At 40.2% G+C, this 23,291-nt stretch overlaps 2 protein-coding genes across 16 annotated transcripts in view; both read right to left on the bottom strand.

Annotated features, from left to right (window-relative positions):
* IMPG2 (interphotoreceptor matrix proteoglycan 2) overlaps window positions 1–14,556 on the bottom strand; it is a 62,301-nt gene extending 47,745 nt beyond the window's left edge. For 4 of the 5 annotated variants that reach the window (XR_013925912.1, XM_080374632.1, XM_080374630.1 and 1 more), the window contains exons 1-2: window positions 10,143–14,556; window positions 8,559–8,819 (exon numbers count right to left, since the gene is read on the bottom strand). Coding sequence is in view for 4 of the 5 variants with exons in the window: in XM_080374632.1 (XP_080230758.1) it covers window positions 8,559–8,819; window positions 10,143–10,221 (340 nt within the window). In the remaining variant the exon portion in view is untranslated. The remainder of the gene's footprint in view (window positions 1–8,558; window positions 8,820–10,142) is intronic. The other variant, XM_080374631.1, reaches the window with a different exon arrangement.
* Window positions 14,557–14,693: 137 nt separating this feature from the next.
* Window positions 14,694–23,291, bottom strand: part of SENP7 (SUMO specific peptidase 7) — a 44,913-nt gene continuing 36,315 nt past the window's right edge. For 10 of the 11 annotated variants that reach the window (XM_080374640.1, XM_080374634.1, XM_080374638.1 and 7 more), the window contains 6 exons: window positions 22,811–23,022; window positions 22,339–22,391; window positions 22,008–22,045; window positions 21,721–21,789; window positions 19,455–19,605; window positions 14,694–16,959 (listed from right to left, as the gene is read on the bottom strand). In XM_080374640.1, the coding sequence (XP_080230766.1) occupies window positions 16,822–16,959; window positions 19,455–19,605; window positions 21,721–21,789; window positions 22,008–22,045; window positions 22,339–22,391; window positions 22,811–23,022 (661 nt within the window). In that variant the 3' untranslated portion in view covers window positions 14,694–16,821. Of the gene's footprint in view, window positions 16,960–19,454; window positions 19,606–21,720; window positions 21,790–22,007; window positions 22,046–22,338; window positions 22,392–22,810; window positions 23,023–23,291 lie in introns of those variants that run through there. The other variant, XM_080374641.1, reaches the window with a different exon arrangement.

The raw sequence follows: 23,291 nt of genomic DNA, 5'->3' as shown, positions 1-23,291 counted from the left end.
TTTCTTTTGGCAGTGTGTGTATCCTGCATGCTGGCTGAGGGATCTTTCACTCCAGCTTTGTACAGCAACAGTCCTGCAATGAGATTCCCTGTGGCTGGGGTAAGCCTTCAGCAGGCTACCAGTAAGAGTCAAAGCTACGGCAAGAGCTTGCAAATACATTGCAGTGGCACTGTCTAATCCTACAGTATTCAAATGGTAACAGGCCAAGGACTGGCTTTCCAGTTGCAAGTAAACATTGGCAGTAATAATTGAAGGCAGTTTTCCTTAATGCTCTTCAATAAGCTTAATCTCCTTTTCAAAATAAATGTGATGAGACAGTGTCTTGTCTGAATACAAGCTGCTGCCATACGAACAGTTACCCCAGTCAGCTCCCACAGATTTAAGGATTTGTTGTGTGTCCTTTCATCTGGAATTAGACACCCCACTGAATTCCAGTCTCAAAGGCTTTGTGCCACCTGTGGGCTCCAAGCCCATTAATCAGACCTAAGCTGTCAGAACAGGGTCGTATGTTCTGTGGAAGGAGAAAAGGGGGATGCGGATAAGGAGTCGCGTTCCATCCCCTCTAGCCTGTGTCCTATCTAGCCATTTCCACTGTGGTGAGCAGGAATAAGTTGGACAACGTGGTGCAAATTGCTTCTGTATTCAGAAGGAAAACGCTGGCCCACGCCTTCCCTCTGAACAGTCTGGGAGCTTGTTAGTTCTGACATGCAGGGAGGATTTAAAGACTCCAGGCAAAGAGCTATCCCAACTGCCATTTAAACACTTCTGCTAGCCTTGCCCAGGGAACTGTGTCCACAGCCACGGTGAGCTGTTTGCCACACACAGTCACCTCACAACCCTGTTGGCACACAGCCCATCTTGTCCTTGTCCTGTTTATTTCAACTGTCCAGTTTGTGAAGCAGGAGATTGCTTTGCAGGATAACAAATCCAGGTTGTAAGGGCTCCACCCAACAGCCATCCCCAGACACGCTTACGTACATGGTGTTGACATAGCCTGGCTAAGAAAAGGAACAATTTTGTTTCGCTCTTTCTTTCTCATACACTTTTTCAATGTTTTGTAGTGAGATGAGAGTTGCCACTCCAAGCACAGAAAAAGAACAGTGCAGTTTTCTTCAGTGTGGTTTGAATCACATTCATGTAAAGAGACAGGCATGATTCTATCTCCCCACTCTCCTTCAGGTGTCTCAAAGAGGGTGACAGTTCTTATCACAGCTTCCTCGATGTGGCCACCCAGGGAAATGAGACACCACCCTCACAGTGCATTCAAGTTGCCTAATAAATGTGATTAACTGTAAAAAAGGTGGAGCCTTCTCTCTGGCAGGCTGTCTGCTGGCAAGGGAGGCGTTTCAAAGTTTCTTACCAACAAATTCTTAACAACTTCCATATAAGAAAACCCTGATTTTCATAACTAGATTATAAGCATTCTGAGACTCTGCAGACAAAACTTGGAGACATAAAAATGTAAACAAAGTTAAACAGGGCTTGACTGGAAACTTCAATAAATAACTATTTTTTACTGGATAAAAATAACTCACTATCATCCCTTTCTGACCTTTCAGCAACTTGCCAGTATTTTTGCCACATATACCATCTACATATACTGACAATAAATGAAGCAACTTTTGACCAATATTTAAAATAGCAACTCCTTGAAACAAAAATAGAAAATATGAGAGCTGGGGGGGGGAAGACACAGGACATGGAACCAAACAGGTTTACCAGTAATGTTTTTGACTACAAACGCAACTTTGATTTTTAAATATACAATGTTTAAAAGCAGATAGGGAATGGGGGAAAATTGCAGCATCAGAGCTCACAATGAGTTGAGAGGAGCACAACAGTCCAGAGTTACGACTGAAGCTGCTTGCTTAATACAATATGCTGCGTTAACATACTCCAACTATTAAGTAAAATCTGCTGTACAGGCTTTGTGCTATGATCTTTCCAGGAAACAGGTTTCTAAGACTAGCTGTTAAAACCCTTAAACACCAGCCAGCCATGCAGCCAGCCCTGCCAGGATAAGGAAGAACTGAGCAGACCCAACAGTGCTGCCACATGCCACCCAAACGATCAGTCCTCGGGCATGTGAGAAGAGCCCGTCTTGGTGGCTAGATCTCATGCCAAACTTTCACTAGCCTGCTACAGGGATAGCCACAGGCACAGATATACAGGACAGCATTAGCAGCACCAGGCCCTGGAGGAGACAGGATTTGCGATGACGCCTCTAATCCCTGGCAAACAATACTGATTAAAAGCATCATAAAATCGAGATCAATCTTTTAAGGCAGTGAGCTAAGAGCCTTGAAGCTACATGTGAGCAAGAAGGTAAGCTCCTCTAGAAAACGACTGTCTTCATTCCATGGCTGCGGGCGGTAATAAATAACTTGTATTTTAGTGTTAACTGATCTCTCACCTACTTTGCAATTTTCCTCTGAAGAATTCAAATGTTAAAAAAACAAAGGGCTATGAGACAGAGAGGAGGGGCTCCGTGCTACAGAGATGCGATTGTTCCAGCTGTCTACAGGAAAGGCAGCGAGTATACAGGAGACATGTAACCAGCAAATGCAATAATCCAGAATTCAAACCAATGCAAACCAGACTGCTCGTTCTGCAGTTTTTCTCCAAAGTACCTTTTGCATGCATATACTCCATCCTGAAATGCCTCAGAAATTAGAAGTCAATTAGCTTATCACTGAGATAATCACCTTCCAGGTGAGAGACCAGGCAGGAAAAATTGAAAGATCAGCATGTTTGGCCCATGCCCTTGTGCAAACTTCCACTTGAGCAAAGTGTCACAGGCACTTGAAGTACCAAGGTCTTGACTTTTAAAGGCTGTAACAGCTTTTAAAGGCTGCCTCAGAAAGCTGGACACGTAGTAAGACTATGTGAATCACAGCATATCTACGCTGGAATCCCAAAAGCCCTTAGGAGCTCATATGCTTCAAATGCAGTGTTTACACTCAAGTAATACATACAAATAATAAAGAATATCCTGAAAAGCCTCAGACAAACTGTTTCAGCCAAAGAAATTCCACACAGGCAGGCACAAGCTTTTTTCAGTCCTATAAATCTGCAGGGAAGTGTGTGGGGAAAAAAAAAATATATTGGAAGCTTCCTTTCCTGAAAACGTCATCACTATTTTCAAAACCTCCAGCAAAGATCTCTCATCTCTCTCAGATGAGATGGTATGTCTGTCTCCTTCTCTGAAATTCTCCTGTATAGCTACTTCTCATGCACCTGGGCAGGATACAGCATCTCTGTAGCTCCAGCTTTACCATTCAGGATGCGTTTATCTCTCAAATGAGAGACAATTAGCCTATTACACTCAGTCTGTGCTCAGGGATTTCTGAGGTTAACAGAAGGGGCACCACATGACAGCACTGGGCACCTAGTAGGGGGTAGGATGGCTTTCTGGCCATTTGTGTAAGTGGGCAGTGCTGGGGTTTAATCCCAGTTAAATCCCATCAGTGCTTCTTAAGAGTTGAATTGTGCACAGTGGCTAGGAGCACTGCATCAGGCTGAATACTCTATTATGAGGCAATATAAGGTGAACTCCTCTCTTAATTTCTGCACAACTGAATGGCTTAATCACAGTGGGTTTTGACAAGGACCACAGTGACAGGGAGACTCACAGACACCTCCTGAGAGATCTTTCCTGCAAAGACTTCATTAGCACTCACCAAACAAACTAATATACACACACATTTCACCTGTTGGTGAAACACTGCTGCATTTAAAAGTTGCTATGTTATAGGCCAAACAATATACACACCAAACCAGGATTTTAAATTAAAATAGTTGAATGTGAATTAGCTAATCCACGTGACACTGTTTCTTTTCTTTGAACACTAACATACTAAACTTTTCCCACCTGTAGTATTTCAGTAACTAGAGAGGAGTGTCATTTATGGGAAAAGTCAAGCTTTTTAGAAGCATATGCTGACATCTAAAAATCGAAACACAGAGGAAGACAGAACTTGACCTTCTACAAATACAGCTCAGAAATGTATTGGCTGAGTACAAGTTATGCTTAATGTGTGCCAGGGATGAGGGAGAAACAAGAAGGAAAGGCTCACTCAGCTGGACACTTTATTTATTGTATGCTTGTTTAGCCAGGTATTTTTTTTATGACTTTTGACTGTTTGTTTCATCATTATTCAGCAAGATTTGAATAATTTATAATATTTATGATTTCAGTATCAAATTGAAACGTCACTCTTAACTCTGTCCATGTACAGAATATAACATCATTATTTCTAACACTTCAGTAAATAGATTTGAAGTATCTAAGAAAGGGGGAAATGAGATCTCTCAGTGCTATACACCCAAAATTACCAGTTCTAGGTATTACAATCATGCACAAAACTTCATTCCTGAGAAATAACTTTTATTCTTTCCAAAGTTCCAAAATGTCCTTGTCTCTCATCAGCTATGACATATTAATTAAAATACGGTCTACTTCCTTCTTTGGTCAGTATCTTTAAGCACTAATATTTAGATTTTCAGCTTTATCTGAAGCTCTGGCTGACAAAAAGTTCTGGCAGAGAGACTATCTGATCTACTCGTGTGAAAAGAAGATGTATTTACGAGCATACACTTAATTTTTTAAGACAGTAGATCACAGGAGGAAAAAATGCAAACAGAATTTAGGAAAGGTAGCCACCATAGTAATTATACCTCAGAGGTTGCAAAGAGCAGCAGTATTAACCCTGAGCCACGGTGTCAAAATCCAGCAGCCTTTGTTTTACCTAATTAACAGGCATAGCACACAGAAATGGTGCAAGCCATGCTACCTTGCAATCCTTACCTTGTTTCTGTTTTACTGGCTAATTCATCTTTCAAGGCTACTACAGTCCTCAGCCACCTACCAGCAATTTACACGAAAGGAAACAGAGATTCACTGAATTGTCTACATAAGGTGACTGGTCACGACACATTTTGGCCTGAGTGGGTGTGGCTGTTCTTCATATAATAATTTTTATTTAACAGAGACTTGGGCTACCAGCTCCCTGTCAGCAGTAAAGAATATTATTCATAATCAACATTACCATAAACAACAGCACACTCACTGTCTGAAATCCCACTGTTAGATTTCTACAAAATACATTTTGTGAAATCTCCAGCTGCCCATTGGATGCACTGTGCTCATTACAACAGTCCAGCTATGAACCACCGCTACATTCACACGACTCTTCCAGCAGCAACTATAACATTACTAACATTTAAAAAGACATGTGTTCAAAACACTAAGACCCAAAACCCACAGTACCCACTCTGTGAGCATCTATGACTGATTTCCATCTCTATATTCTAACAAACTAAATACCAAGCCAGCCAACAGCAGCAGCCTCCATATACAGCTACGAGAGATGCAGAGGCTGTATCATACTGGGGAGTACAGAGACAATCATAACCCCAGATTCGTCTCAAAAGAGACTGAAAATAGTATCTTCTGCTAATGCAAAACTCTGTTCTGCAATGAGATTGACTGGAGGAATAAATCAGCACTTCAGAAATCCGTCTTCTAGGCTGCAAGTGTAGAGAAACAAGTACAAGAACACCCCTATATTCTTGGCTGGTGCTTCTGACTGTGACAACAATAATGACTACCAGTGAACAATCATACCATTACTTAGACTTTCATATGCTGAAGGGTGCTACTGCTGTTTTAGAAAAGAATTATTTTTCCCCCAGATTCCTGTATTTTGCTGCCCTTTGATTTTTTATGTTTTATTACGTATTTATCATATCTATCTTGTATGTTTTTAAGGCTAAAAATATCCAGATGTAGTCTAAAAAAACCCAAACAAAACTATACGCTTTTAAGCCTACAGCTATATGACGTAAGCATTTAAAGCCTATGACAGGAAATGTTTGTCTGTGACTAACTGACTAACAGAGGCTTTATTTAGCAAGCTAGCAAAAGTAAATAAAGCTAGGAGCTACAGATAGATAATTATATTCCCACCTGTTTCCTTCTATGGTAGATATAGATAGAAGGATCAATCTGGATAATCAGCACATGCAAACTTTGTTTTTCTAACAAGCTCTTATATTAAAACAGCAATCGAGTTTTCTTTCCATGGTAGTGCCACTGTTTCTTGCTGATAGTAAAGTAAAACTAAGGAAAGACTAGATTGTATTGAAATCAAAAGATCAAGTATGGGATAGTAAAGTCACTCCTTACTTCAACAGATACAAAATAAAAATAAGATTCTAAAAACGCAGACCGAGATTGAAAAATCAGCAGATTCTGTGTACCTTCACATTTATTCCCTTGTGGGGTCAGTTATTTTTCTAGGCACTGATAACAGCTGGTCTCTGAGTGTTCATCAGCAACCATACTCTTTCCTAGGACTATTTTGTTAACAGTTCCAAGACAAAAAAAGTCTATCTCACTATTCTAACACCGTAGTGACTCATCTAGCCAGTAAAGACATGGTTTCAAGAAAAAGCAGGTATATAATTCAGTAACACTCAAGGAACAGCTTTACTGAGAATGAAAGTTAAGAACGTGTGGTGGGCTGACCCCGGCTGGACGACAGTGCCCACCCAAGCTGCTCCATCACCGCCCCGCTCAGCAGGACCGGGAGAGAGAAGGCAGCGAAAGGCTGGGGATGGAGATAAGGGCAGGGAGGGCTGCGAGGGGGATATCTGCTCCTCTGGGGGCCTCCCGGGCTGGGGGCACAGCCTGCCTGGCCAGGGGCTCCCATGGGCTGCCGGGGGGTCTCTGCTCCGCACCTGGAGCTGCTCTGGTCCCCCCCTGCCCTGCCTGGTGCCCGCGGGGCTGGGGCTCTCACACGGCCTCACTCCGCTCCCTGGCTGCAGTTGCTGTTGCACAGGGTTTTTCCCTTTCTCAAATATTTAAAGGCGAGTGTTGGGTCTGTCTTGGCACCAGCTGGCATGGGCTCCATCAGACATGGGGGAAGCTTCTAGCAGCTTGGAAGCCCCCCACTACCAAACCCTTGCCACACAACCCCAATACACACCATGACCCACTCTCAGCTCAGGAGCATTTACTGAGGATGTGATTAAGTAGGTATCACATCATGTCATGGTGCTGTGCAATCCTGCTAACAGAACTAAGATGACAATGCTTGAACTGAGCTTGCTCCGCTTGCTGCAAAAGAAAGTCACCTCTGCTACTTGCAGAGATCTTTTTCAAAGTTTTAAGTTAGAAGTGCTAAGGGTGGTCATAGCATCTCTGCTCAAGAAATCCTTGCAGATTGTGGAAGCCATAAGTCCAGTAGGGCAGCAGATGGCCTAGGTGGATTTTTGGTTCAACCTAGGATCATTAAGTTCTAAATAAGCTTTTACAACCCAAGTTACAGATTTTCCTTCTCTATTAGCACTCACACTTCTGCTTACTTGGTATTGCCCTTACGTACCCCTATCACAGATAACTGAGGGATGGCTGCATTTAAAGCACATCATGTGGATTCATTTTGAGCAACACAAGGAACAGCTGAGCATCACTGGGTGGACATAAACAGGAAGCTGCCAAAGCCTGTCAGACTGTCTGCGTGACCATCAGCGTTGACATCCCTTCCAAGCTAGGTACAATTCATATTTGAATGAGGCTCTGATCCCACACAATTCCTCTTTCTTCTCCATATACACTCTTTATGTTTACTTTTATGCAGACACTCAGGTTTTTACTCCCAGCTTTGATTGTTTTTCACTGCTGTAAGTGAATAAATCGAGTTACCAGTGGGAGTTTCTTCTGTAAGCAGTCAAAAAAGTCTCATTAAACATGAGTCTATGATGACCTTTCCTTCTCCTTTAAGTGACAGTAGCTCTTTCCCATTTCACCATTTATGTGCAATCACATTAAGACAATACAAATTGTTTGAATGCTACAATACAGATGCACACGAATACTACTGCTACACGACCTCAACGCCCCATCCCAATGTTGTCAGCCAGAAGGGTTTAAAATACATCATATTGCTGTAGTGTTTCATCACATGAAAGAAGCTGTTACTGGGGATATTTCAGCTTTTCAGGGAGTACTCTGTCACACCAACTTCTACATCAGAAAAGAAAGGCTTCATCTCTATTATGTTACAGCCTGACATGCAGAGACTGGCTTTCCAGGCAGAACATACTACGCTTTGCACAACCAGCCGTAGTCAAAAGTCACAGGGTTGAGACATCAATATCTCAGCCTTGACTCTTTTCGGAAAGACCCCACAGTGAATTCTACTAGTACTTGAAGAACACTAAATACAAACAAGCTTTGTCATTTAGCTAACCTGTATGTAACACTTATTTTTATTAGCACCCAAATTGTTCTATGAGATAGGGTTAGTAATTATTAAACACTAACTTTGGTTTCAGAAACTGAGATTTTTTTTAATGATGTTTGACTATAACTAGATTATTTTTTTTAGCTCCGAACAGCTCTCATGAGGAAGATTATCATAGAAAACTAAGTTTCTTGGCTAATAATGTACTTCCTGTGGCCTGGTATTTATTATGTTTAAAAGCCTCATCTATTATTTTTTTATAAATAAGTGTTCTTTACCCAATTACTCATGAGATGTACAATCACTTACCTCTGAGCTTGAAATACTTCAGATGGTTGGCAATAGCCTGCTCAACAGATTCATCAGGACAGATCTTAACTCCACTGGGAAACAAAATGGACCGCTTCCTTCGTAATAGCAAATGCTTGTTGAACTGTTCAGCCTCCATGATGCCATTAAGCTTTTTCAACTCGGGAGGCAGAGAAGGGTTTGCCAGCCGCCAGTCACTGAGCTGAGGGGCTGGTGAAACACCTTCAGCCTGTTCTCCTTCTGTAGCTGAGTAACCGGCTGCTGTGAAGTTAAAACCACACATAAATTTCTCAGATGAGATACTGATACAATCATGTATATCTCGATGCCGTTGCTCTGGTCTCTGAAGAATATAACTGCTTCTTTCTGTTAACAAGAACCTGTCTGCATGACCATAGTATTATAAACAACCTTAAGCACTTTACAGCAGCCCATCAAATGGTAACACAACCTAAAGGTCTAACCCTTTGAATGCTAATATTTTGGGTTTAACTTCCCTTCTGCGGTTTGGCTTAAGTCAATGGTCTATATTTGTGAATAAACATGCATTTAGAAGCTTTCAGGGCGACAAATTATTTAACAACTCCCCTTATTCCATACTTTCTTTCCACAAGAAACACTTATATCCCTTGCAAAAAGAAAGCTGCTTGAACTGACAGCTAGCAAGTACACCTTGCACCACCATGAGATAGGTCTCTACTGGACTGGAGCAGGGGAAAAAAAACCAAAAGAAAGAAAAAGGAAAAAAAAAGGGGGGGCTCATCAGCTTTAAGGTTTTTTTAAAATATCCTCTTATGTTAGTTATTCCATATCACGCCAGAGAGAACTTTACAGCTGAGGGGAAAATGTGTCTATTTGGTTTTAGTCTGACAGTCTAATTTCTCTGTCCTCTACAGCCAGCAGTCAGCATTAATTAATTCCACCTTCTTCTTCCCACTTTTTTGCCAGAAAACATGCTTGAAGAAGAATCACAATGAATCATTTATTATGAGAAAGAACAGTAATAAGTACATGACATTTTTCATCCCACAGATTATGAGCTTACTCTGCAGCTTCAAAGTCAAGAGTACTTTTTGACTTCAATGCCTGAAAGATGAAGAGCTGGATTATTTTGATGGTACATTAATAGTCGGCTCTAGTGCACAAGACCACCACAGATGGTACATCAAAGGGAGAAGAGAACATTTAAAAAGGTCATGGCAAAAGCCCAGCCTTTATCCAAACTAACACATCTTCAGTGTCCATAAGCAGAAGACAGAACCTCACTTTTTAAGATTTAATACAAAATTATTAAAGAAAAAAGCACCAAGTAAAAAACTTAGCAGTATTTAGTGTCTCTCAAAGGTGGAAAATCTTGCTACATTCTACACTCCAAACAACACAAGTGTACAGTAAAACTGTCGTTTCCTCCTGGAAATCACTCAAATGCTCCATATTTACACTGATATCACGGCACAGATTTGACCAAACATTTCTCTGTATTAGCCCCCTTTGTTATAATTAAAGCAGAGAGGTATCTTTATTTCTACATACTACCATAAATAAACTTTGAAAACAGGAATATAAATAAGATTTCTGCATTACCTGCAACTATTTGAAGATAGCCTTTAATCATTCCCAAAAACAGAAGGCAAAGAAAAACTTTGCAAATGAAGCCAAACATAATTATTTTTTCCAAAAATCCAGTATGCAAATAAAAAAAAAAAAAAAAAGAAAATCCCTTTTAACAGAAGAGCTGTTGTCTCTAACGTATCCTTGAACAAACCAAGAGCATTTTCCTTCTTGAAAATACCTTGATGTCACATATAATAATTTTTCAAAAAAAAATCAGGTAAAAAAAGTCAACCAAGACATCCTGGGAGTGTTCTTTTCAAAGACAGTATTCCGCTTGAGTGAAGAAACAAGAAAAGGAGACGGAAGTAAACTCCTTGGAGCTAGCAGATGGACTAAGACAATTTTTTAATTTTAATCTGGCCAGCTAAGCTCTTTACCAGAGCTTGTCATACCATTAACAGACAATCCAAACAAGGACAGCACCTTTCACATTTAATTAACCATGTTTTTTCATTGGCCTTTCAATTTCTGCCCTTTTTAAAGATCATGCTGACCACAAAACATCAGGGGAAGCATGCTAGTCGCCGGTGGAAGGTCTCAGTGCATTTTGCCTGCTGTTTGTAGAAATATATATATCTAAAAACACACTGAAACACCAAGGCATATGCAAATAACACCAAAGCAACCTTCCTGCAGGACTGTTTATTCTGGTGACAGAGCAAGTACAGCCCTGCTGCCTGAGTCTGCGCTGAAGGAGAAAATCTTGTGCTGTTACACCACTGCCCCTCGCATCCCAGAAGCAGTGCTTCCCCCAGAGATAAAGCCAGGGCAGCTGCGATTCTTTCATCTCTTTCAGGTATTACCTGACATGAGCAGTAGGAACAAGTAAGTACAGCTACGTGAAGAGATGATCAGCTAAGAAGAACTGCAGGAAGGGCAGCACTCTCGGCTACCCTCCTGCCCAGGGTCAGCTCATCGCAGAAACGTGTACAGAAGCCGCCCTGCAATGGCAGACTGCATTCAGACCACTAGAAATACCCCATCAGTGCCGTCTCCTGGATGGCATTACTCAGGACTTGCTGGTTACTGCGTTCAGATCAATCTAAGCAAAGTGTCAATTTGTCTGAAGTGACTATTTTTGGTAGTGGTTTTGCATAAATATTTCAAAGCTGGATTCCCAGAGCTTCCCAGATGATAGCCTGCAGAGCATTTGCACAGAGCTCCTTAGGTATACAGCTGTCTCCTCTCTTCTAGCTGCTCTGCTGAACTCCCAGCAATTAAGATAACTGATAATTCCTGATATTACACACAGGACACTCACAGGACTCCAGTAAAACCACCTTTGCTTTTAGGCTCTGTCTTCCAACATCTAACAGATTCCAGTTGATTATTTTCAAAGCAAGATATTTTCCTTGGGTTTTTCCCCACAGAACTACTAAATTACACTTCAAGTGAAACTACTGAGCTCATCTAACACCTGCAAACAGTTTTCTTAGAATCAGACATTTTGGATCTATCAAATCGGCACTGCTCACCTAGGCTGGCTCTGCCCAGCTAACTACAATACTGGCAGCAGCACTGAGCACAGCACGCCACACTGCAGCTGTAACTTGAAGAGTCCCAATGATACGAGGCACAGGAACAACATTGCACTGGTGCCCATAAACTGTTTCCAAGTCCTATTTGGCATTGCTAGGTAGACAGAGCAACTTTAGAGGCTAGCTTGGGTACCTCTGTTATGATCTGGGATTCAACACCACAGACCTGCCTTTTTTTCTTTTAATCCTCTGCAGACTAGTGCTTTCAATGTCATGAATGGTTTTGCTATAATTACCCTGCAAAAATGCAACTGAATCAAGATTAGAAATACTATAAACACAAAACCAAAAGCTAACTTACCTCAAGAATGCATGACAACTAATACTTTTAGAGAAATCTCTCAGAATACACGTGTTTCAGTAAGAGTATGAAAGCAAATTAAAAGTTTTCAGATTTATGGAATTGCTGGTTTTTTCATCAGTGAAGTTCTCAAAGATACTCAGAACATGAACAGTATAAAACCTACCCGCTTTGAATCTGTCAAAATTTTTCTATGGTATGGCTATGTCAGCTTCTGTGTGACAAAACACTTTAAATATTTAAATGTTTATTAATATTAGCTCAAGCTATCAATTTCAAATTAAACAGTGATTTCAGTAAACTTAGATACACAACAGCTGAAAGTCTCCTACACTTATGACAGCAAAAGGTGTCACTAAAAGCACAACCAGCATTTGAAGTTTCTTAAAACAAGCAAAACAACTCTTGAAATAAATTTCCAAATAACCTTGGAAAATTAACTCCTCCTTTGATTTGACTAAAGCCTCTACAGTAATACCTTGCATCAGAAGATGCATGGCTCTTCATTTCCTGTAGCCAAATGGTATCTGCTCAAAAGCACTCTCTTGCTGAGAGAAAAAAGTATAATCCTAGTGCCGTAACACGCCAAGGTCACATCAGTATCTCTAAAACTAAAAAGATAGCTTTCTGACAATTTGTATTTCTGAAAAAAAAAAAAAAAAGGACACGTGCTTTCCTATAGCAAATGTGATTGGCTGAATCTTAGTTCTCTACAAGGTAATGGTCACCGAAATTCTGCTACGGCACGCATACTGTTCTAAATAATTTGTTTTTCAAATGCAATTTATTCAAAAAGCTAAATACACTAATCTAATTAAATATGCAAAATAAAGGTATGCTTTAATGAAAATGCCTCTAATGAAGAGCCACATGATGGTAGACACTCCTTATCCCCAAGCTCACACAGCTTAACACCAAGATTATAAGTTGTCTCCTGTGAGTGGACCTATAGCAACTGACTTCATAGCATTTGATGGGATTCACCAACAAAATTCCCCATCAGTTTAGCTGAGACAATTAGGTTAGACAAAAGCTTTTAACTTGTTCAGTTTCTGTGGGTGCTGTTGCCAAGCATTTCACCACTGACTTTTCGCTTTTGCCCCTGAAGAGTTCTCTGGCGAACAGTCTCCCAAGAACAAGCAAGGTCTGAGGCTGTTCAGCCTTCCAGCGGAGCAAATTCAGCCCACCATAGCTTGTCATACCGTCACCTCTCCGTCACGTAGTATTGTAAAGTACTTGGAACAGAAAAATCAGGAAGCGAGGTCAACCAAATTAATCTAACGCTTCATTATCTTGCTCTGTCCATTAGTATAAACTATCCTCAACATTCCTCCTTTTCTGAACCATTGATAAGTATCTCTTACCTTGTTCAACAGTCAAAGATGATCCCAGTGCCTGTGACTTCATCTTTGAACAGCGTTTCCAACTTCAATTTGGTTGGACAGAATTATTGCTGTTGGTCTTTGTTTTATTTGACCATCAATGGAAACATTTTCAATCCTGAGATCTTACAAATCTCATTCTACAATTCCTGCTTTTCCACCAAGAAACCAGTCTTTTTTTGGGGGGTTGCCAGAAGCAATATTCTGTTTCCCTGTCGTAATCAAGATAAAAGCGTTACTATTGTAGGTGTTGAGTTTTTATTGTTTTTTAAGTGTAGTACTTACCGAGTGCTGCAAGCTCATTTCAGGGTCAAATTCCAGGACGCAAGTCCCACAAAAGGACACAGATGGACTGCAATGAATCTATGCCTGCAGCTCCAGAGGGAAAACACAGCAGTGCACAGATAGTTTTTAAAAAGCACACCTGCAGTTTCATGATTCACTTCTCCAGTTCTTGATGAAAACTAGGGTTAGTTGGTTGTTTTGTTTGTTTTTTTTTTTCCTGGAAGACTTACTTACTAGAAGTTACTTCTCATTCACCTCGCTTCTTGTGTCACGCTTGCCAACAGTACCTTAAACAGATCTCAGATTTATTTCTTCATGAAGGACAGTTTCTGGTCCCAGACAGCCAGAATGTAGCAGGTTTTTTTAAAGAAATTGATAGCTATATATATTTAACACTGAGTACAATTCATTGCTTTGAAACCATAATTACACAGCATAGGGTACAGAGCCTTACAAAGATTGGTTTGCTTGGAAGTACCATGCCACCCACCATTTCAGTTAAACAGGGATTAATACAGGGAATGGAGATGCAGGAGATATGCAGAAAGGTCTCAGAGTCAGTCTGGCGCCATACACATGCCGAAAGTTAACTTTGGGCAGTTCTAGCAAATAAAAAGGAAAGCATGAAGGTACCTGGAGTGCAACTTTTTTCACAGACACTTCCTAGCACTCACCACGTACCTGTTAAATGCAAATGGCTGGAATGGGGTGGGTTGCAGATGGTGGTCCCAGGCACTTCCCAGGCTAGTCATTCAGGCTGTCGAGACTGTTCACCTAGCTACAGAAAACTGTAAGGCTTTTGAGTCAAAAAGCAGCCTTGCTTGCCACCAGAAGCTGTGAACTAGCTGCATGCCTTTATAAGAACCAGAGAACAAATCCTCACTTTGATAGAAATTTGGGTTAAGAGACACATGCTGTGTATACCTTAAAAGCAGTACAATGGCCCATCTTAGGCTTACCTCACTGGATATTTGTGGCAGCTGGGAAAAGAATGGTAACAGTCACATTCAGCAACTTCTGGAAATAATTTTAATATCAAATGTATTGGCATTCTCACAGCTCATATCTAACAAATCTACAAAGGCAATCCTTCAGTGTTATAAAACCAATTTATAAAAGTTTATACATTACTTTTGCTTTTAAATATTTATAAACCAGTCAATCTAAAAAAGAATTAATTACTTCATGATAAAAACTTACATTACTGTAAGAAAAAGCCCAAACTATTTTTCTTAAGGGAATACTGAAAACATTCATCAATTAAAAAGGGCACATATTTCTGCATTTTATCTTTTATCTGTCTTACAATAAATACACAGATTATCCCTGTAAGCAATGCTGATGTTGTGATTTAGGTGATGAAAGCCACAAAAACTCTGGGATGAGGGGGACAGATGCTGCTGAGGGAACAGTGACAATCTGTGGAATTAAAGTGTAAACAAAGACAAAAAACATACAGTAATTGTACTAGGCTGTTCACAGCTACACAGAAGGTAACTGCAGTCGGCAAATTATTTTGGTTTAAAATTGTGTCTCTTCCAGAAAGAATGTTTCCTGGTTTGAGAAACAACTGTAGGTGGGGTTTTTTTTGGATGACTGTACAGAACCTGAAGTAATAACTGGATTTTCCAAACGCTAGATTTCAAAGCTGTGTGGAGGGAAGGGGCCCTGAGAATTCTGCAATGCCATAAAAATGTTCACATGTATGCATTGCCCTCAGATTTTTACCTTGACTCTCTACCCTACTTCCAGCGCTGAGAGCTCTGGTTTTGTAGATATGTTTGACACAGGTGGTTTTGGTGGTTATCCAACACATGGTCCTTCTGAAGGGTGCGATGACACTTAAGATGATACTTAAGTTTACTTACAGTGGAGAACGGGAGAAAGCATCCTCTTAAAACAATCAACTTCTACCATGCCGTAACCATAGAAAAAAGTGTGTATGTCAAAATGTTATTAAAGCTTCACGTGATTGCTGTTTGAGGAAAGACTACGTAAGTATGCATTAAGACAATGATAAACTTGTGCTAGATTACTAAATCAAGTCTCGAGTTCAAACACTCAAATATTCAGGCATCTTTACTCAATTCTCCTGAGCAAAGTATAAATCCTGCTTGCGTTACGGAAATTACGTATCTTAAAGAAATACTATATAGAACATAACGAACTTTTTGAATGAAAATGGCCTTTTTTTTTAGTAAAACACTTCAAACTTTTGAAGTTGTGAGCCAGACCCTGCTTGCCTTTCTAAAGTGATGCCCTAAGATTTGCAGGAGTACCTCCCCAAAATGAGGCGAACAGCATTAAAAGTCTACATGTATTGTACTGGCACGTACTGGGAGAGCAAAATTTCTTCTAAAACCTGATAAGAGGAAAAAAAAACCCAAGCCTTTAAAAAAATCCACTCTTTACTTTAAAAGATTTTAACAGTCACTCTCAAACAAATGTCTTCCACTCATGGAAATACTTTTTTATGATTAAAATGCTAGGAAGGGAAAAAGTAGAAATAAAAAAAATCAAAACTCAGCTGCCTCAAATCTTGGCAGAATATTCTGACACATGCAGAATGCTTCTGTATATAATCAGAAACAAAACAAAAAATACATCTCTAAAGAGAGTCATTATTAGATCCTTAAATTAAAACAATACATAGTATTTGTTCTATCTGTATGAGCTACAAGATAAAGAGACACATAGTATAGGGTCAAAATCCTGTCTTCAGGCCTGACTCCGACACGATCACCCACGATTACATAGAATTGTAAAGAACAGGTTCCAAAAGATAAAAATATTTTTACATCCTTGTGGCACATACCTGTATGCAGCTTTCGTATTCCAAGTAAAGAATCAATTAGCATTCCATATATATTAGCTTTACCTTACATATTTATACTTTTATCTACAACCTCTTCCTCCCCTCGCCCCCCCCCCAGCAATTACACTCTGTGACCACACAACTCAAATAAAAAAAAAAAAATAATTCTTTAAATAAATTCACACTGAACAAAATACTTCTTGTGGTTCTTTTCCCCCCCTCCCCCCTTCTTCCTTGCAAGGCAGAAAAGAGTCCAAACGCTGTTAAGTAGAGTTCGAGTTACTTTACTCAACAATGTTCTTTGCCAGGTCTGGCTTAATTAGATTCATTAGCTGCTGCTGCCACTATGCTGCTGAAAGTGCAGTTGCAAGATCAGGTCTCTGATTTCTTCTCTTTTGCTTCTGATCACCTGACGAGGGAACCACTTCTCCAGATGCAGTGGCTGTTCAAAGTTAACTATGGGATTCTGGTAACAGAAAACAGAGGATTTACAGCATGAATTTCCTAAAGCAACCTTCAAAAAGAAGTTAAAACCCTTCCATTACTGCTGAGACCAAGGAGGCACAAACAAGTTTCAATGAGCAATGACAGGCTTCAAAGTCAAATTCTAGTTCCTCCATAGTAATCACAAACATACATACCCTTAACACAAACTATTCAATCGTAAACAGCAAACACGTTATCACCACTTCTCTTAAAGATACATCAGTATAAGCACATACTCAAGGCAGATTCCACACATTCTGATACAACTAGACACACTCTCGATATCTAACAAGGGACAGATGCACTTCTGTCAGAGAACACACACCACACACGTACAATCACACTCTAGGGAAGGATCAAGCATAAAGCAGTTAAGCCTGCTGAGGCTTTGCTGCCTCAGGCACACGTTCTTCTGTCATGAGCTCGTCGGTCTGATAGAAGACGACAAAGCAGCAAGGACACTGCTAAACAGTTTTAGCAGGACATGAGAAGGGGAGAATTCAGAACAAAAGACAACCGTAAATTGAAATGGCTGAGAGATGCTAGCAGCTTTCGCAGTAAGACCACAACACCACATCTGATTTGCCAAAGTCTTTTTTTCCTCTTTCCCTCTTCATTCTTTTGCCATGCTTATATTTCACCTTCTCCTTCCTTTGAATATATGGTAACATATATTACAGGACAACCACCTTGTCCTGGCCTTGCTTCTGCAAGCAGAACATCACCCCAGTTAGGGAATGGGCAGTTCAAAAGCATTAGTAAAGAATTTCATTTTCCACCTACACAAGAACTCAACCCACCCATCACAGAATCACAAATGACCTTCTGGGGGTCATCGGTTCCAATCCCCCTGCTCAGGCAGGGCCACCTAGAGCTGGTTGTCAGGACCATGTCCAGACAGCTTTTGAAGATCTCCAAGGAGGGACAGTCCACAACCTCTCTGGGCCAAGTGTACCAGCATTTGGTCACTCTCACAGTAAAAAAAAAAAACAAACCACGACAACAAAAAGCACTTCCTTATGTACAGAGGGAACCTCCTGTGTTTCAGTTAGCAGCCTTCGCCTCTTGTCCTGTCACTGGGCACCGCTGAAAAGAGAGGACTCTGTCCATTTTGCACTGTCCCTTCAGGTATTTGAACACAGAGACAAGATCCCCCCCTAAGCCTTCTCTCAGAGTCCAAGCTCTCTCAACCTTTCCTCATAGAAGAGGAGCTCCAGTACCTTAATCATCTTTGTGACCCTTTCCTGACCTGCTCCAATAGCACAGGCCTCTCTCATACTGGGGAGAGCAAAACTGGACAGAGCACCGAGGAGAGGGGATCACCTCCCTCAAACTGCTGGCAACATTCCTCTTAACGTAGACCAAGATACTGCTAGCCTTCTTTGCCACAAGGACACACTGCTGGCACGGGTTCAGCTTGGTGTCCATCAGAATTCCTTAGGTCCTTTCCAGCAGAGCTTCCTTCCAGCTGGGTGACCCCCTGCAAATATTGGTGCCCAAGGTGGTTATTCCCTGGGTGCAAGACTCTACACTTCTTGTTGGACTTTATGAGGTTCCTGTCAGCCCATTCTCCAGCACCCTGGGATTCTTCTAAATGGCAGCACAGCCCTCTGGCGTTGTCAGCCATTCCCTCCCAGTTTTGTGTCAGCTGTGAACTTGCTGAGGGTGTACTCTGCCCCAACACCCAGATCATTAATAAAGATGTTAAACAGGACTGGACCCAGTATTCACTCTTGGGGTACACTGCTAGTTATTGGTCTTCAACTAGATTGCCTGCCACTGATCACCACCCTCTCGGGAGCCATCCAGTTAGCCAGTTTTCAATCCAACTCACTATCTACTCATCCAGCCCATAATCCATCAAGCTTCTCTATGAAGATCTTACGGAAGGCAGCGTCAAAGGTGTCACTGAAGCCCAGGTAGGCAATATCCACTGCTCTTCCCTCATCTACCACGCCAGTCATTTCATCATAGAAGGTTATCAGGTTGGTCAAGCAAGATTCCCCCTGCCTTTGTAAATCCGTGCTGACTGCTCTCAATCCCTTTCTTGTCCTTCACATATCTGGAAACAGTTTCCAGGGTTAGTTGCTTCATCTCATTCCCAAGGATCAGGGTGAGGATGACCAGCCTGTCACTCCCCAGTCCTCCTTCCTGACTTTTCTGAAGACAGGAGTGACACTTGCTTTCCTCCAGTTGTCTTCTGATTGCCACAACCATTCAAAGATTACACAGTCAAGCAACATTAAACTATAACGTCAGAAATGTTTGCCAACATACACAGATGAGAAACTGTGCTGCAGATACAAAGACCCTGGGCCACTAGAAGTATGGGGTTTAGCTCCTCTTCCTCAAAATGGCTTTGAAACTTTTGAGGCTGAGCATCACAGCATTGTGTGTCTGGCTATTTCCCTCAAAAAGAGTTTTTTGGGGTTTAAGGTAATTTTGGAGAAAGGGAAAGGTAATTTCCATTTGTACCTGGAGGAAGCTTTCCACATATTGCAGCAAATAGACCCCACAATCACTGCTGTTATCTTGTTTAGGTACTCTGGGACAGAGGTCCATCATTGTTGATTTATTGAATTCTCGCTGCGTTTTTCGTTTAGCTTCCCATTCCACTTCAAGGTACCTACAAAAGAAAGCAAACAGATTAAATACTTAAGAAACAACTCCCAAGCTCAATGCATTTTGGGATACTACTCAATATTGTTCTGGAGCTGGCCAAAAAGCTATAACAGCTTTAAACAATTTCCTTCACAGAACCTGTCATAGAAACTCATACAAGAAAACACAAATTCCACTGTCCAATATTCTATCATGCAGATAATTCTCTACCACATAATATGCAATATACAAAACAGAAAGATGCATTAAGTTATATGAAAACAGTTGTTTGCATTGAGTTTCCTAAAGCTATTAGGGTAACAGGACATTTTTAGACCTTAATTAAAGGAAGAACTCAAGTAATCTTTCCTGGTTACCATACAGATTTTTCCTGGGTTCATCCTAGAAGGCCAGCAGTGTTTTTTTAACCTAAGCAAACCATTAAAGAGACCTTAGAATTCACCTTACAAACAAAGTTACAATTGCACCAATACAACCCTTGCAAACCTACTAGTGTATAAAGTATATAAAAACTTGCTAAAAACCTTAAGCGACCACTTTGTTACTGATTAGGACTTATCTGTTATCAGGTTTTTCTATTGTTCTTGTGCTTCAGTAGCAACTCACTGACCTCACACTCTAGGCTGGCCGCAAATTTGGAAGAGGGTATGGAAAGCAGATGGGTGTGATTTTCAAAGGCAACACTTACCTATACTTCTCTGCTGATTTTAGTCAGAGTTACAAAGGCTCAGGGCTTGTGAAAATCTAAGGTCTGACTTTAGGGAATAAAAAAATGTATACATTAACTCAGACCTTGTGTTTGATTTCCAAAAGCCCCAAGTCCTTGCAGTTCTGAGAATAAAAATACATATCAAACTCTCAAAATAGCTTTTGGGGAAAATAGCAACTGTGAAAAGAAGGCAAACATAAACCAATTCAAAGATGAAGAAACTTCAGTGAAGCACATTCCTTAGAAACTGCAAGAACCTGTGATTGTACACTTCATAATTTTTTGCAGCTGATCACTGCCCAAAACACCACAAAAATCAACTCGAGGAAATTAGAGGTTACAGAAGCCCTGCATCAGTTTCCTTAAACTTCTGCTTTCAGGGTGTGACTGCAAATTGAAGGAATAAGAGGCCTGCTTCCCAAACTTTCCTGATCTCACAACTCCATAAATCACCTCTTTGTTTTCAGACTTTTCACGACATCTTTCTGAACTCCAGGAAACCACCCTCTCTGGAATTTCAACCCCAAGAGTAGCTCAAAGCACAGAGCACTATCTAGAGAAAAGATGTTTTCATAAAAATTTCTGATCCTCATCTAACCCTGACATCGTAATTTTGAAAGATTTACTTTTACAAGACTGAGGTACTATTTGGTTTAGGTATTTTTGGTCTTTTCAGTTAAGTGAATACAACAGAAAACAAAAAACAATTCTATTTAGCTTCAAATATTTAATATTAGCAACTTCTAAAAAAGGTCTTGATAGGTGTTAAAAGTCATCAGGAGTGTGTAAAAGTACTGGAAGTCTGAAGAAGTTCTTCCAATACTTACACACTTTTCACATAAAAGAATGTGTTTTTACTCTCACTTTCCAAAACAAATAATACCATTCCAATACAACTATACTGACACATCAAGCTTTTAGGCAGCTTCAGTCTAGTTTCTGGTTTTTTGCAGATAGGTGGGAGTGGCTTTAATGCTGTAATTCCATAAGCTCCATCAAAATAATGATTATCAGCCCTCTGGAAAATAAATCATTTACATTTCAAACTACTAATTTTAAAGAATATGGTTTTCTCCCCTTAAAAACACCTTCCATTATTGAACTGGAGGGGATTAAAGAAAAAAAAACAAAAAAAACCAAAACCACCCCCCCCACCACTTTTAAGTTTTATTATTTTTTTTCAATTTCAAAAAAACCTGTCCACTTCACAATTTTTGCATTATATCTGGGCTGCAGAGCAAAGACAGGCTTTTCACACAAGCCTTGGTACTGCTATTACAATTTTCTTTGTAGTAAGCCTTTATGAATTTTCCTTTAGCATTAGAAATGTACACCTTAATAAAGTATTTTGAACATAGAAATAAGACCAGCAGCATCTCTCGTTAATAAATAAAAAATGTAGTTACTTACTCTCTCAAAACCTGAACTGTTTTCTGCACAGAACCAGCTTTCAAAGAATCTAAGATGAGTATACAAGGCCTGTACACAACAAAAACAAACAAATCACTGTAGTCTTCCATTATCAACACTACCAAAGCAAATATTTTCTTTGAATAGAGCTTAACAAGACCACCAATCTGAACAAGCGTGGAAAAAGAAATTGACAAGTCCCTACAGCTGTAGCTTTATGACAAATAACAATTACTGCAGAATTTCTTCATATAATTTAATGATAATGTATGAAACCAGAAACATACCTTTTACAAATCTGCCTTTTGGAATTACTTAGGGAGATCTAAGAGAATAGAAAATAAAAATAACCTTAAAAAAATTACAGCAATTATAAACTCTGATGTCTTCATAGATTTAAAAGCCAAAGAGGCTCCTTTTTCAGAAACAGAGAACCTGATAAATAATTTTTAAAAGCATATGAAAGCATAGCATAGGCAACATAAGCAGGCTAAGGAGGACTTCAGGCTAATTCAAAGTGCTTTGCACATTATGAAGGCCACACAAACATCGACAGCTGCTGCAAAAAAGATGATGCAAAATTACTCATTCCCACTGTCAATACAAAAAGGCACTTACTCTAGAAATACCTGAATCCAGGACTGAAGCAGAAGCAGCGATTTCACTGCCACCTAGTGCAACAGAACAAATTAAAAAGTCTTAAATACTTCCTAACTGAAACATCTTAATTTTCAAATTCATTATTAATATTCAAAATACAACAGCAAAGTACAAACCAATTTTGCTTCCCTTCTCAATGTTCAAATAGCAGTTACTGAGGGCCTGCCTTCCTGGTAAAATTCTTACTAAAATCTAAGAAATTTCCACTCATGATGGGATCTAAGCCACTCATTTTACATGTTTCTTCCAGTATTTTCCAGAGTTGCAGACAACAAGAAGTCAAGTCCTTGCTACGCATGGTAATACAAAAATGTATTGCATCCGTCTTGATGTGAAAGATACTTTTTAAGACATCCTATCCCTCCTTCAAGGATTAAAACACTATTAGAACTGTATATGGCTTGACATGATTTTCTTCTAGATTACCTACCTTTTGAGAAGAAACTTCTGTTAGCATCCATTTCTTCTTCATCCTTGCAGTTACCAGTAAAGGCCAACACTGAGCCAGTTGTAGGGTTCTCACTCTCTGACAAAAGCAGAGACTGTTGAGGCTGGCGATGCAATGAATTCTGATGGGGACAGTCCTCATACACAGCTTCTTCTAACCAAGGAAAACAGATAACTGCAATGTACCAATGAGACCTGCCCAGCAGTGGGGAGAGCGGGGGGAAAAAACGTCAAAACTGTATAACATTTCGTTCTGAATAAAGGCTATGAAAAGTTTTATAACATCGACAGCTCATGGATAACTGTTCTGTGACACACAACCATCGCTGCCATGTTCCTTCATGGCATCTCGTACTAATCCTCTCACTTTGCATTTTACTTTGCATGGTGGCATAACAGTGAAAATAAGCATGAATTTCTTTCAAAAAACCCAACCAACCCACTTCAGCAATTCATCAGTGTCT

This window comes from Falco punctatus (genome assembly GCF_963210335.1).
Source record: "Falco punctatus genome assembly, chromosome: 2".
NCBI lineage: Eukaryota > Metazoa > Chordata > Aves > Falconiformes > Falconidae > Falco > Falco punctatus.
The sequence above is the reverse complement of the archived record's forward strand: the minus strand, read 5'-3'. Positions and strand labels throughout refer to the sequence as shown.